Here is a 15,433-nt window from a genome sequence, read left to right on the forward strand (position 1 = left end):
ACAGGAATAGTGTGAATCGTTGTTCCTGCATAAAATGGGTTTTAGATCACAGGTCTACTAAAACAAAATTTGTGAAAAGCTGGCTATCCAATAATTCACCACGCCACCTGTCTGTAGCAAAGGAAGAAATAAAAAGAGAGGCCTACTACATGGGCTCTCCTGACATAACCACTCCATTTGGCTCCTCCTTTCCTTGAATTGTTTCCATGCAACAAGTTTTGTGAGTCCACATCTAGCGTACAGTGGTACCTCAGGTTACATACGCTTCAGGTTACATATGCTTCAGGTTACAGACCCCGCTAACCCAGAAATAGTACCTTGGGTTAAGAACTTTACCTCAGGATGAGAACAGAAATCGCACAGTGGCAGTGTGGCGGGAGCGAAAGGCCCCATTAGCTAAAGTGGTGCTTCAGGTTAAGAACAGTTTCAGGTTAAGTACAGACCTCTGGAATGAATTAAGTACTTAACCTGAGGTACCACTGTACTGGGTCCAGTTTTGGATGCTGCCTTTTAAGAATAGCATTGGCAAATTCACTGGAGTGTGTCTGGAGGAGCACATACAAGATGATGAGGGTTCTGGAAGCCAAAGTTCTAGGATAAACAATGGCAAATCACACAGATAATTTTAGTTACTGGGCAGTCAAGAAATGAAGCAATAAATAAATAACCCCTAGAGAACTCTACTGCAGATCAATACTGAGCTAGATGGGCCTAGGGCCCAACTCAGTACAGTGGTACCTCAGGTTAAGTACTTAATTTGTTCCGGAGGTCCGTACTTAACCTGAAACTGTTCTTAACCTGAAGCACCACTTTAGCTAATGGGGCCTCCCACTGCTGCTGCGCCGCTGCCACGCAATTTCTATTCTCATCCAGAATCAAAGTTCTTAACCTGAAGCACTATTTCTGGGTTAGCGGAGTCTGTAACCTGAAGCGTATGTAACCCAAGGTATTACTGTACAAGGCAAGTTCCTATGTTCCTGATTCATAATCCTAATATGGGACCAGACTTGGCTTAGACCCTGAACCCTTAAAAAAAATCCTATTGGAGAGCCATCGTGGTACACTGGTTAGAGCAGAGCTTTCCAAACTGTGTGTCACAACACGCTAATGTGTTGGCTGCGGTGTGCAGGTGTGTTGCGTGAGAACTCCCAGTGCTCCTTCTGAGGCTGGAAAGGGGTTAGTTTAATCTCTGGTTTGATAATAAAACTGAATTACTGTGTCACGGAAATGATGCATGTCGAAAAAGTGTGTCACCAACATGAAAAGTTGAGAAAGCTCTGAGTGAGAGTTTCACACTAGGGCTAATGAGACCTTGATTTAAATCTACACTCTGTCACAGCAGCATATATTAAACAGTTACATATATAAGAACAGTTAAAACAATAGCATATATGAAAACATTTCTTTAAAAACAGTATCGGTTTAGAAAAACAGCATAATAGGTAAAATCAAATCCATTGTGTTTGTAGTGCTGCAAAATCTTGGGTTTTGTACTTTTAAGTTACCTTCTATCTTTTTTTTATTAAAAAAGGCAAACAAGCGAATAGGAGTTTTCCCACAGTAATTATATTCACACTCTTTCTGTCTGACCCTCTCATAAAAATGCACAGTTACTTTAGACCTAACTGCACTGTTAAACCGAAATTAGATTTTACTGCTGCTAGTTCAGTCACCTAGCAGAATTATACAGCTATAAAACATATGCAAGCCTAACAACCATATCATTGTTTCCCAAACATTCAACCCAACTGATGTTGTAATGCTATCAACTCTTAGTGGGAGTAAGCCCCATTAAACTCAGTGGGTTTACTTCTGAGCAGACATAAATAAAAATGTATTTCTGTGTTTGTATGTTGTTTGAAACATAATGTTGCGTTTTATTTGTTGTAACCCGCCCTGGTACCTTGGGAGAGATGAGTGAGTAAATAATAATACAACTAAGTATGTTTTCAGGGCCCACTGACAATATGAGATCCACCAAAGGACCATTTTGCTGGAGTCAGAAGAGGCAAATGCATACTGTTTGGCCATGTAAACAGGGGTAGGGAACCTCCAGCCTGGGGCCAAATGCATACTGCCCCCCCCCCTGGGACTCTCCATAGGCCACTCCCCCCGGCTGGCCCCACTCTGCGCCTTCCTTGTGTATTTTTGTCTGGCTGGAATGTGTCCTTGGATTCTGATTAAACTTCTTGCTTGCCTTAATGGAGAATAGACAAGACCGTATGAGGATACGTAGAAAATAGCCTATAGAACAAAGGTAACGGCTGCAGTGATTGCTGTGCCCGCTTTTGCCACAGTGATGTTACGGCTCTGAAAAGCTTGCCAAGAAGGGAATGTGGAGGCAAAAGATCCCCCACCCCTGGTATGAACCATGAAAGCTCAACTCAAGAGAGGTTTTATCCAGGGTTAAATCACAAAACCAACTTTGACTATTTTGTGAATAATATCGGGTAATGGGTTTATGTTAAATACACCTTCCCCAAATTTTAGCTTAATAGGGCCATTTCCATACGACGCACATTTGGAGTGAAAGCTATCAAGAGGGATTTAAAGCATTTCCCTCCACAGTTTTCAGTGCATCCTCTGCAGGGGGTACTTATTGTTCTGGAAACAAGTAGCACAGCTGAGTAAATCTACAGGAGCCTGCTTGTGGAGCCTACAGGAGCCAGTGTGGTGTAGTGGTTAAGAGCGGTAGTCTTGTAATCTGGTGAACTGGGTTCGCATCTCCCCTCCTCCACCTGCAGCTGCTGGGTGACCTTGGGCCAGTCACACTTCTCTGAAGTCTCTCAGCCCCACTCACCTCACAGAGTGTTTGTTGTGGGGGAGGAAGGGAAAGGAGAATGTTAGCCGCTTTGAGACTCCTTAAGGGGAGTGAAAGGTGGGATATCAAGTCCAAACTCCTCTTCTTTTTCTTCTTATGGTAAGTTGGTATAAGATCAATTGAGCAAGCATCTGAAATGTAAGAAGGGAGGGGGCTTTCTTGCGGATTTTCAAAACTATGGAGTAAAGCACAGGTGTGCACCTCATAAACATGCTGAATAGATCATCACTGAGCCTGGTAAATGACAGTCAGCAGATGGACGCCACATCCCCAAACCTGCCCAAGGTGAACGTAAGACCAGCCTGCTGTTATCAATTAAGCCAATCAGAAGCGGCTGGTGGGGCAGCAGAGATGGGACACTGCTGCTCTCCCAGCTTCCATACACAGTTTGTTGCTGGTACTTACTGCAAGGAGGCGGGGCAAGGCATGGAGAACTTGGCACTGTGCACAGAGCCATGCACCCCACAGCTTTCCCCTCTTCCTCCAGTAAGCGCCAATGACACACTGTGTCTGGACGCATGAGAGCAATGGTGCCCCGCCTCCACCCCCACTCTCACTGGCTGCTACTGAGGCCAATGGCCCGTCTAGTCCAGCATCCTGTTCTCAGTGGCCAGCAGTTTGAAAGCACGTCAAAGTGCAAGTAGATAAATAGGTACCACTCCGGCGGGAAGGTAAATGGCGTTTCTGTGCGCTGCTCTGGCTCGCCAGAAGTGGCTTAGTCATGCTGGCCATGTGACCCAAAAGCTGTCTGCGGACCAATGTCGGCTACCTCAGCCAGTAAAGCGAGATGAGTGCCGCAACCCGAGAGTCGTCCACAACTGGACTTAACGGTCAGGGGTCCCTTTACCTTTACCCTAGTGTTATCTTTAATACTATTCAGAGGCTGGGACATGCAGAGCTCTTTTCAACAATAACATGCAGATATCAACCCTTATACTTTCTTCTATCAGTCTTAGTGCTAAAAATCTCCCGATGCTGCTTAAGCTATTATTATTATACTTATTAGACCCAGACTTTTCCCAAACCGGGTCTCTGGGCACTAAGGCTTGTAAAGACATATCATGAGTATATAGAACATTGCTGCTTGAGAGTGAGAAGAAAGGATTTGACTTCCTAGAAGCAAAGCAGAATGTTCCTATTTGGGCAAGTATTTAGAATCAAACTGCATATGATCCAAAGTCAGATGGATATGTTATTTTATTTATTTTTAAGAAAGCAGCTATGGGAAGCTGTAACGTGGAGCTCAGGGCTTTTTTTTTCAGGGGCAAATTCTGTATGGTAAATTTTACCTATTGAAGCTGGTCTCAGCAGCCTGGAGCAAATACAGCTTTCTGAACTTAGGAGGAGGGAGTGGGGTGGGGAAGAATTACAGAAAACCAAGCAGTTTGACCCTGAAGTACACAGGCTGGTTCACGAGTGATTACTCCTCAGCAGAGCTGTGCTGGCATCAACCAAGTTATCTAAATCTTTCTGCTTAGCGCAGCAGTGGCAATCCTCTATATTTTAACTAAGGGGTGCCGCCATTACTAGGCTTTTGAAAAAGATTTCAAACACTAGAATGGAAAGAGGGTAGGGAAGGGAACAGTGCAGCTTGCAGGAACCAAACTATGGGATGCCACAAAGCAGTTACATTGGTGCTAGGATACCTAGTTGCAAAATGGAATTACCTCTCCACCCTTGGCTCCAGAGTGTTGGGGAAACCCCAGAACAAATTTAGGGGGCACAGGGAATCTGTGTTGCACAGTCATTGTGCTAACACAGGGGTGCCCAAACTTTTTCCAAAGAGGGCTAGATTTGATGAAGTGAACGTGTGTGAGGGCTGACCAAACTGAGCTTTTTAAAGGATTTTACCCCAGGACATATACTGCCACGGGGGCCAGATTAAATAGACCAGCGGGCTGGATTAGGCCTCCAAAATGGACTTTCGACATACCTGTGCTAACAGAACTTTGTTCAGTACCACCCACATGTGAATGCTCAGTTTTAATACCAGACCACAGCCTTCCAGAAATGTGCTATGAACTTAAGACAATATTCATGCAAAACAATAAAAAACAAAACAAAACACCGGAACCGATCATATTTGAACAGGTTTATTATAAGAAAAATTAACATGACATTAAGTAAAAATGCAAAAATTGTGCAATTATGGCAAAATGTTTTAAAAATCCACACATTTGCCCTCAGAGGACTACAGTACTTCTTACTAACATACCTGAGCACTGAACTTCTGATGTCAATTCTAAACAGGTTTTGGAACACAAGGAGTTTTGATATTATGCAAACTACATGCACTGCACACACAACAAAGCCAGCTGTAGTTGGGTAGGGGGGCAGCCCATCAGGCACTACCACCACACAGCACCGCTTTTATTTCTGTGAGGCAAAGCAGTGGAGAATGCACTTGGCGGAGTGTTTCTTCAAATCAAAAAGTTTTGGAATAAAACTTGGATCGTTTTTCCAGCCTGTTTTTTTTAAAAAAAACCACAAACAAACAAAAAAAGCATTTAAAATGGAAAAGTAATGTCTCAAGAAGCTAAGCTAGAAGAACAATAAAAAGGGCAGATAGAGCAAACATAGCCCTGCAGAGTTTAGCACAATTACAGTTTTGCCGTCTGTTCTCATGCTGTGCAGGGTTCGTTTTAAAATCAGATTTTTAAAAAAGCAAGTTTTATACTGACAATTTTCACTAGATAATTTAGAAGCATGTAAACAACTAAAATGTCTTGGTTAATATTAACTGCTTAAATTATTCATGCATAAGACTCAGTGTATTTCACCCCCATGGCAAAAAATTCAAGAGTTAGCTTTCAAGCGTGCTACGACCAACCGCCCAACCCCCCAGTGTGAATGGTTAGACAAAAAAGATCTTTGTATTTAGTGCAGATAAAAATGAAAATTAAGAACAAACCTACTGTAGAATTAACCACAGCATATTCTATACATCACATGACAGGGTCATTTGCTAACTTAAACTATTTTTTTAAAATTTCAAGTGAGATTGACATTTCTACTAAATAAATACAGGAGATTGTCAAAAAGCAGCAACAAGTCTTGTAAAGATTTTCAACAGATTTTTTTTTTTTAAAGACACAACACCTTCTTTGTAAAAAATAAAATACTAACAACTTTTATGGGAGGGTGCTTCAGAAAGTTTGCAGCTAAGAGGCTTACAACAGCGCAAATATAGCCAACTAAGGATTAAGAAAAGTTAAATATGTGAAAGCAACTGGATATGTGTGAACAGTATCCCCACCATTAACTTCTTTCAGAATTTAGTCACAGCAACTATGCTTAAGACATTGAAGCCTTAGCCTTTTAGAGAAGCACTTGAACTTGCATCTAAGGCATTAGACTGACTGCACCTTACCATTTGAAGCATTGGCTTCATCTTAAACTATCAAGGGAACATTTCACTGTCCTTCATTCTTTTTCCATCGCCATTTCTTAATAGCATGGGCACACAAGACAGCCTTGTCGTGCTGAATGGAAACCGCTAAGCCATTCCGACACACTGCAGTACCAATTCACATCTCCAGTTGGCTACACAGAGACTAAGGTGCAGATTAGATGCTGTAGGCATACAGACTATTTTGCACGCAGTTCTGCAGCACTGCTACTCCACGGATTAAGCATCATTGTGGCAATGTAGAGTTATGAACTTTTGCAAAGAAAAGTGAAGAAAAGCATTAGCTTTTTAGTTACCCAGCCTATATCGTTTACTAGCCTGACATCTCAATGCTGTTAAAGAGAGACAACAGTGAGGGAAAAAATATAAACACATCATGACAGATGTGCACATTTTGTCTCTTATGTTCAGGTCACTGTACCTCGAGCACAGTACATAAAGAAACCCAAAGACAAAAGGCTTCTTGCTGAATCTCTGGAAGATGAGGTATGTAACAGAACGAGGCTTTATTGTCCTTTCAGTTTCACAGTTGTGTTCAATGTATTGTGCAAGATTTAAAACGTACAAACTCAAGTGGGATCATGTTAGCACAAACGAGTTGGGGATTGCAAGTTGATACTTACTGAATATTCTAAACGTAATCTCTTTAAACCACAGTTTCACTGACATGCGTATCTATAAAGTCAGAAATAGTTATCATCCTTGGGTATAAGGCCGGTCACCATCTTTCAAAGTGGAACTTAAATTGAATCAAGATGAAAGCAGGGCATGTTTCATTCTTGAGCAACCATGCTCCTCAACCTGTTCTCCCTGGCAAGGTATCGCCAGTAAGAGGTCTACTATTAATGCTCAGATCCTAAAGAGATGTTAACAAATCCTTAGTCACTCCGAATTAAAAGCTAGAAAGTCTTCTTAGACCTGGTCTGTACTTGACATTAAGCCAGTAAAAGAAAAATATCAACTATGGCTTAACATAAATGAGCAGCATGCTTGTACATGGAGCTAATGCAGTGCTTCTTTTATTCTTCCCCCATTTTCACGGTGCTGCTGGTAAGCAACCTAGAGTTATTATAACAACTAAAGACAGGCTCCTTGTTTTCTTTCCTCCAAAATAAAGCAGGAGTAGCAAGCCAGTAACAAAACGTTGGCTTCCAATTGTTTGTTTGTTTAGAGAGAAACCGACCACCAGCCCAGGTTTAGACATCATGACAAACTTGCCTCCCAGTAGCACTGCAGGAGCTCACCAAATGAAATGGCACAGTGCTCATTCCAATTAAGCCAGAGTTTATTTTTAACCATGGTTTAAAACACCAGGGCTTTGTCCCAATGTACTAGATTCTTATTCTGTTCCAAAAGCTTTTATGTCTGGACTTCCTAAAGTGGCTACCCTTGGAGCACAAAGAAAGCTCAGTAGTGCAAACTTTCACATTATTCCACAAGTAACTGGAGTGCTTAAAATCAGGCAACAGTTAGAAGGATCTGATGGTACTAGCAAAAGCCAGAACTGCTTCTACATTAAGCTGTCTGGGGGAAACCATTGTTTCATGAGAATTTGTCAGCTGCAAAGACAAGCACATGCCAAAACGGCAACAGAAGGAAACATAAGGTGATGAGTTAATATGCCATATTTTTGAAGGATGGCTCAGTATTATTTTCCCAACAGCCAGCTCTCACACAATACAATCTTATGCATGTTTACGTGGAATTAAGTTATTCCATGTTCAATGGGGTTTACTCCCAGGTAAGTGGGAAAATAGGTGCAGCCTAACTCAACTTATTATGGATGACAAGAGATGTCACAAACTACACTGTTAAGTCTTACTGGAGGGTGGACAAAAAGTGCATTCAGCGCTTAACCTTCTAAAAGCTGGAAAACTCCCCAAACTCACAAACATTAATACTTTGCCTATCCTTATTCTATGCAAGAACAAATTTCACAAGATAAAGTCAAAATAAAATAGAGGCTCATATACAAAGCACTAAGATACATGCTTAAGACTAGAGACATTAATACTAATGGAGTGCTGTAAATTAGCAGTCCCATTTGACCCATTTCAAACTTACAAGTATTAAAAATGTGCTAGCACCATTGGGTTTAAGCCCTTTATGGAGTGACCAATGTGTTCAACTGCTTTTGAAGCTATACATTTAATTGGCAGAAAATGGTTCTTCTGATGCCACTGGAAGTTCAAGAGTAGACAATCACACACACTAAAACTCACAGAAAAGGAGTGATGCAGCCACCTAATGGAGGAGTTTTTCAAGGTGGTAGCTCAAGTTCTGCTGCAAATTTTGATATTTCTGCAGTAGCTACCATAATTTATAAACATAAATATTTCAGTACCTTTATACATATGGAAGAGGTAAAAGGACCAGGAACTTGTCTATTTAGTGTCACTGAATCTAAAACAGCAAACTAGTGATATTGCCTCAGATTTTACCCGTATTTTAAATAAGTCACTTCAAACTTGCTCTCTTCACTTCAGCTATTCATGTTAGATTTTGCTCTCTGCGTTACCCCAATCCACCTACTCTTGCTTTTAGTCAAACTGTCACTCTGAAACAACATGATCAAATGACTCTAGCAAAGAAAATGCTGATAATTGCACTTCGTAACCCACACCTTTCACCGCAGGAAAACATCCATTAGGAAACTAAACTAATTCCCTTCTCCCCACTGCAACCTTTAAAGAGCACCCATCCCCATGTAAAAAAACCAAAAAACAAACCACCAACCATTTCAGCTCACATTAAATACTGACAGAATTGAATTGGTTTTTTTCTTTAAAAACAGATTTTTCTGCTACCATTAAATACCAAAGTACTAAGGCCTTTTACCAATGAAAGGAGGAGGGGGTTGGGGACAGAAGAAGTCAAATAACTTTCTGAAGACACTGTGGATACAATTTAGCAACAGCACATTCAAAATGACGTCCAAGATCCCAAAGCTTATCTGGGGTTTCATACACCTTCTGCCACTGGTCAGTAACTTCATCGTACTGATAAAGAGAATTCTTCCTGCTGGTTCTGAAGACGTGTTCTTCAACAGTGACTTGAGTAGCTCGGACAAACAAATGAAGTTTATTTTTGAGGACGACGAGTTTAATGTATGGATTGATGGACTGGTCACATGGGAAATCCCTCTTTCGAGTCCACTTGTTCAACTCAATGTCATAGGCCTCTACGGTAAACATACGCTGATGGTTTCCACAGGTTCCAGCAATATAGTAGATGGAGTTGTTGTAGACAGCTGCCAAACCCTGGATCCTAGGCACAGTCATAGGAGTTAGGAAACCCCAGTAATCTTTTCGAGGATCATAGCAGAGAAAAAATTCTCCTAGGGAGAGAAAGGAAGAGAGACCAAAGCATAAGAACTTACAGTTTGCTCTAAAATGACAGTGGGCAAAGTCCAGAATAAGAGATTTCCCTTTCTGGCTTTCCAAAGGACATCTCATCACAATGTCACCCTAGCTTAAGAGTCTCAAACTTTCAATGCATTTTAAAAATACAATTATTATAGGACTTGTGTATGGTTACTCTGCAAGAAATGCTGCTTTTATGTTAGATATCCAAATATATACCTAATGCAACCCAACAACAGAGAGCCACAACCTTCAACATCCCCAACTAACAGCCATGCTGCCAAGGCCTGTTGAGAGTTTGGAATCTAACCACATTTGGAGGGCTACAGGTTCCACAGTATTTCTTCATACAGTGATAAAAAAAAACAGCCCATCCAATTTCCTAGATAGGCTTTTCTGACTATCTAGGAAGCTGGATGAAACTGAATTTAAATAGTTAAATTTAAACTAAAATAGTAATTGTTATGCTTTCCTTATATATTAAACATGCTGGTGAAAACTCATTTATCCCAATTTAAGAGGTGAGTTGCATTAACTTAGGTGACAATCTTTAATGGGCTACCTAAATACCACTGAATTCCATGAACACTGCTGTTCATTAAAACCTGTTATCAGCTTTGTCCACTACAGAGAGCTGTCCATAGCAAACCTATCTGAGTGGTGTGCACTGCCATACTTCACCATGTAGAACTTAATTAGGCAGAAAACAGTTAAGATTTCCACATTAATTCACTTTCAGACATGTGACTCCTGGAACAGCATGCATTTTGCTGAAACTCACAGGAATATCACCACCAACACCATCATTTGGGATAGCTTAGTCAGTAGAGAATAAGACTCTTAATCTCAGGGTCATGGGTTAAAGCCCCACGTTGGGCAAAAGATTCCTGCATTGCAGGGGGTTGGACTAGATGACCCTTGTGGTCCCTTCCAACTCTACAGTTCTATGATTCTATGATCATCATAATCATGCCTTTTACCTTAAAGTCCCAGGACAGATTGCAAAGAGTACAGTATTGGAAACAGTTTAAAACAACTTCAATGAATAATACCAGTGCAATAACAGTTTGGGTAAAGCTAATACATTGACAAGATAAACCATGCTTTCTAAAGACATTTACATCAACCTTTTGCACTCCATCAAGCTTTTTACTTTTTATTCTGTTCTACATCTACTTATTTCAAGTCTCTTTGTGCTGTTTCACTGCAGATTTAACTGAGACTGATAATAGCTACTTTCCCACTTGCCTGGGAAAGTTCAAAATACTCCAGGTTAACAGGTACTGACCCAGAGTCTCTATTTTGGAGCACCTCTCCAGCAAGGTCTAACCTCTTTGTATCAAAATAAGGCAAATTAGCTTTCAGTACACATGAAGATTATTTAGCTCAGACATAGGCAAACTCTAGCCCTCCAGATGTTTGGGACTACAATTCCCATCATCCCTAGCTAATAGGACCAGTGGTCAGGGATGATGGGAATTGTAGTCCCAAACATCTGGAGGGCCGGAGTTTGCCTGTGCCTGATCTAGCTGTACTTTCTTTGTCAGAAACTTTCCAATTTGTTTTGTAAACCACATTTCCAAGTGTTTCCTACCATTGGTAGATGCCCTTTGAATGTTTCCCTATTGAAGTGAGCCCTTTATCTCATTTAATTTCTTGACTCCTGCTAACCTGAGGTTCCCCCATTGGCAAAGCCCCGCTACTAATGGGGATAAGTTGTGTGGCATTTAAGTAGAGCACAGGCAGAGAAAAGAGACTGATTAATATTATTATTTCACTTGTAGGTTTTCAAGAGTCTGATTAGAGGTTTTATTTTCTGCACCTTTTTTGCATAAGTGTGACTATTCAGCAGGAAGGACACTTTTCTTAGGCTCAGAGGCCCTCTAGAGTCTAAACCATTACTTGACATGTTCTCAGGCAGAGCTGCAGCAATAAAACATTTAGTATTTTGAACAGGAAGGACATTTAAATGCAACACCCTCCTATAAAATAGTTCTCATCAAGTTTTAAAATGGTTTAAGTTTAAAAACAGTTTGAGGGTTCTAGCAATGCTTGCCCTCTGGTATAAACTCTCTTGACTCCCTTTTTTGCAGTAGGGAGGGGGAATTCGAAGTGAAATTTGCTCAATATAGGAAAAAATGCCAAAGTATTATTTCTTTCTGATTATGAAGCCTCTTTACCTTCTGTTATGCACCAACTTGTTATATATGGCAAGATATCTGGATTCACTGTTAACTTCACCAAATCTGAGTTTATGTATATGTACACCCTGCCAAACCTACAAATGCACTGGCACAAACAACTGGCCTGAATCTCTGTAATAGCTACTTTAAATACCTGGAAGTGAATATACCTAAGAATCTATCAAAACTAGAAAAATTGAACTTTACTGCCTTGATAAAAGAATTCACAATGCTCAAAAAATCGTCTAAGTTTACATTCTTGTGGCCGGGTAGAGTTTCTTTAGCAAAAATGATGCTCTTACTGCACAATCTTTCTTTATTCAGAGCTTAGCAATTCATTTCTCACATTAATTAATTGGCCAAAAAATACTAAATTTTATTCATGCAAACCAGAGACCTCAACGACCTCATAAAACCCTTTATAGTCAAGAAAGGAGGAGGTAAAGCAATACCTAACCTAAAAAGGTAAGGACTTTGCTCCCTTACGTACACAATATTCTTTTGATTTTACAAGGCTCAGACCAGGTCCCATGGTTAAAAAAGGGGGATGATACGTCAAGACTTTCTGCATTCACTCCCTTATCAGAAAATGAACAAGAAGACATCAGAAGACATTATTAACCCATTTCTAAAATCAGATTTGACCATATGGGAGACTGAAACATTTACCTTTTGATTTCCTTTAGTCCCAAGAACTCAACATTCTTCCTTGTGCACAGCAGCCAAATCAGGCTCATTTGAAAAGTGGGAAACAGTGGGATTATATAAACTCAGAATCTTCTACATTTATCAAAAGCCCTTTACAGCTCCAGAAATAAATTTTATATTGGGAGATATACCAGGTGGCTGGTTGGAGATACACATTATAAATTTTCTAAATCAGCCAAATATAAGGATTCAAGCATTACACAGCTTAAGTAGTTTTGAGCAACTACTCAACTCAACCAATCCTCTGGGAAGGGGAATCAACTTCCAACTATATAAAATCCTCACACAATTGACTACCCTTCTTCTTACTTCATGAAGACTAAAATGGGAAAGAGATTTTTGAGACTTGGAGTAAAAACTCTGGGAACAAATTTGGAATAAGCTACCATTTGGCTCCATCTCAATTAGAACTTGAGAAAAGCACATCACTGGTACATGTGCCCAGACAGATTATATGGATTTAATCTTAACTCCAATACTTTGCCACCTCATGAGAAGAGAAAACTCCCTGGAAAGGACCCTGATGTTGGGAAAAATTAAGGGCACAAGGAGAAGAGGACGAGATGGTTGGATAGTGTTCTCGAAGCTACCAACATGAGTTTGACCAAACTGCGGGAGGCAGTGGAAGACAGGAGTGCCTGGCGTGCTCTGGTCCATGGGGTCACGAAGAGTCGGACACGACTAAATGACAACAAAATCTTAACACATCAACCTTTGCTGGCAAGAATGCAATTCACCTTGCTCTCTAGTACATGTGGTGGTTTTGCCCCCAAATTATTCCCTTTTGGGAAAAAGTTCTTCAAACAATTAATCAGATGTTGCAACAAACGCTGCAACCAGACCCAAAATTAGCCCTACTTTCTTAATTTTACCCCCTAGATTAAGAACGTAACCAATAAAAACCTCATCCTCCATATATTAAATGCAGCTAATTACTTTAAATGCAAATCTTTTTGAAGCCTCATTTTCACAAGTATGGGGCATCATGCTTATGGATAAATTAACCATTTCACAAAAGGAATATTGATCTGGGACTCACACCTTCCACACAACATGGTAGCCTCTTGTTAACTTTGTTAAGACAATTGAACTTGGTTTTCACCCTCCATCTACTCATGGAACCTCATATAGACACTTTCATATTATTGCCTTTCTTGTAACGTCTAAAACTGCAACCATCAGCTGGTATTTTTTTTTCTTTTCTGTACAACCGCTAAGTTCTGTTTTCCTTATACGGGTATGTTTTATTATTTGAAATTAAAAACCAGTTTTAAAAAATGAAAGATGGGAAACCTTCAGCTGGAGGTTGTCTGCACTCTTAACTTTCATCATGGCCCATGGACAGATATGATGGGAGTGCTAAACCAACATCCAGAGGGCCACTGGACCAAGTATGAAGGCAGCCCTGTTTAGGGAAGTTTTTAATATTTGATGTTTTAGTCTGTTTTTATTTGTTGGGAGCCGCCCAGAGTGGCTGGGGAAACCCAGCAGGATGGGCGGGGTATAAATAAATTATTATTATTATTATTATTATTATACTACAGGTCAAGGAAGAATGAGAAGTATTAGTCTAAATGTCTTTTGCCTAGTCCCAGGCAGCAGCCCCATTGTAATAGGAAAACACAATTTCCCAGGAATTCTGCTTCTTTTTCAACCCTTTCCACCTCACTACAGGAACCACCTCACTACAAACACTTTGCATAATGTTAGAGTACAGAAGAGGTGGGACTGAACCAGATGTTATCAGTAATAGGGACTTAAAATGTTATGTGCTACGAATCCTCCAAGACAGAAAGGAAGCTACAATACATCTACCTGACCTTTTTTTGCCTGCCCTGCTATTGTCTCTCTTTGAAGCAGCACAATAAAGCTAGGGTGGGAAAGGGGGAAACTGCTGGTGCCAAGTGTGGATCCATTTAGAAAGGAGCATCAAATCCCATAAAAATGTCAGATGCATGTTATCCTACTATTAATTTCAGCCATTTTCACCATCCCATTTCCACACACACTCTCATCTTGTTATATTATAGGTCTCCATGAATCTCCAGAACACTCCTACCAAATCCAGGGATTTCCTGGATTAACTAGGTTTGCTTCAATATCAATCACAAAGCTACTCTAAAAGCCATTTCTATAGAGGCAGCCTACCAAGTGATTTGAAACAGAGCAATTCTATTTAAGCCAAGGGTTTGGTGACTTGAGGAAGGCTGCTCTGTTGGTAGGGGCAGCACTGGGGTATATATGCATAAGAAGGATCGGATGGATGGATGGGAGATAGGCAAACAAAGAGGATGACTCGTTTATTCCTTCCCATCCATAACTAATTATTGCTGGCTACCCTTATTTATGAATGTGCATATGAACTTAGAAAAATGTGGCACAGCTTAGAAAGAAGAATACTTGGGGGGGGGAGTGGGAGCAGAAATCACCTGGCCACAGTGATCCATGTGATGGTCACCTCCAGGCTTGACTACTGTAATTTGCTCTATGTGGGGCTGCCCTTGAAGCTGTCCCAGAAACTCCAGCGGGTGCAGAATGCTGCAGCGAGGCTCCTCACGGGGTCTCTGCCATGGGAGCATATTCACCCAGTGCTTTTCAAGCTGCACTGGCTCCTGGTGAAGTACAGGGTCAGATTTAAGGTGGTGCTTTTGACCTTTAAAGCCCTTCACGGCTTAGGACCCTCGTACCTACGGGACCGCCTCTCCCAGTATGCCCCACGGAGAGCCTCAAGGTCCATAAATAGCAACACCCTAGTGGTCCCGGGCCCTAAGGAAGTTAGATTAGCTTCAACCAGAGCCAGGGCCTTTTTAACTCTGGCTCCGGCCTGGTGGAACGCACTGCCTCATGAGACCAGGGCCCTGCAGGATCTGATTTCTTTCCGCAGGGCCTGTAAGACAGAGTTGTTCTGCCTGGCCTTTGGCTTGGAGCCAATTTTATTCCCTCCCTCTCT

At 41.0% G+C, this 15,433-nt stretch overlaps 1 protein-coding gene across 5 annotated transcripts in view; it reads right to left on the reverse strand.

The window, feature by feature from the left end:
* Positions 1-4,898: 4,898 nt before the first annotated feature.
* The window catches only part of KBTBD8 (kelch repeat and BTB domain containing 8), a 22,336-nt gene continuing 11,801 nt past the window's right edge, over positions 4,899-15,433 (reverse strand). For 4 of the 5 annotated variants that reach the window (XM_083492103.1, XM_083492104.1, XM_083492105.1 and 1 more), the window contains one exon: positions 4,899-9,567. In XM_083492103.1, the coding sequence (XP_083348229.1) occupies positions 9,104-9,567 (464 nt within the window). In that variant the 3' untranslated portion in view covers positions 4,899-9,103. The remainder of the gene's footprint in view (positions 9,568-15,433) is intronic. The other variant, XR_014523021.1, reaches the window with a different exon arrangement.

The sequence above is a fragment of the Podarcis liolepis genome (genome assembly GCF_965112155.1).
Source record: "Podarcis liolepis genome assembly, chromosome: 2".
NCBI classification, from domain to species: domain Eukaryota; kingdom Metazoa; phylum Chordata; class Lepidosauria; order Squamata; family Lacertidae; genus Podarcis; species Podarcis liolepis.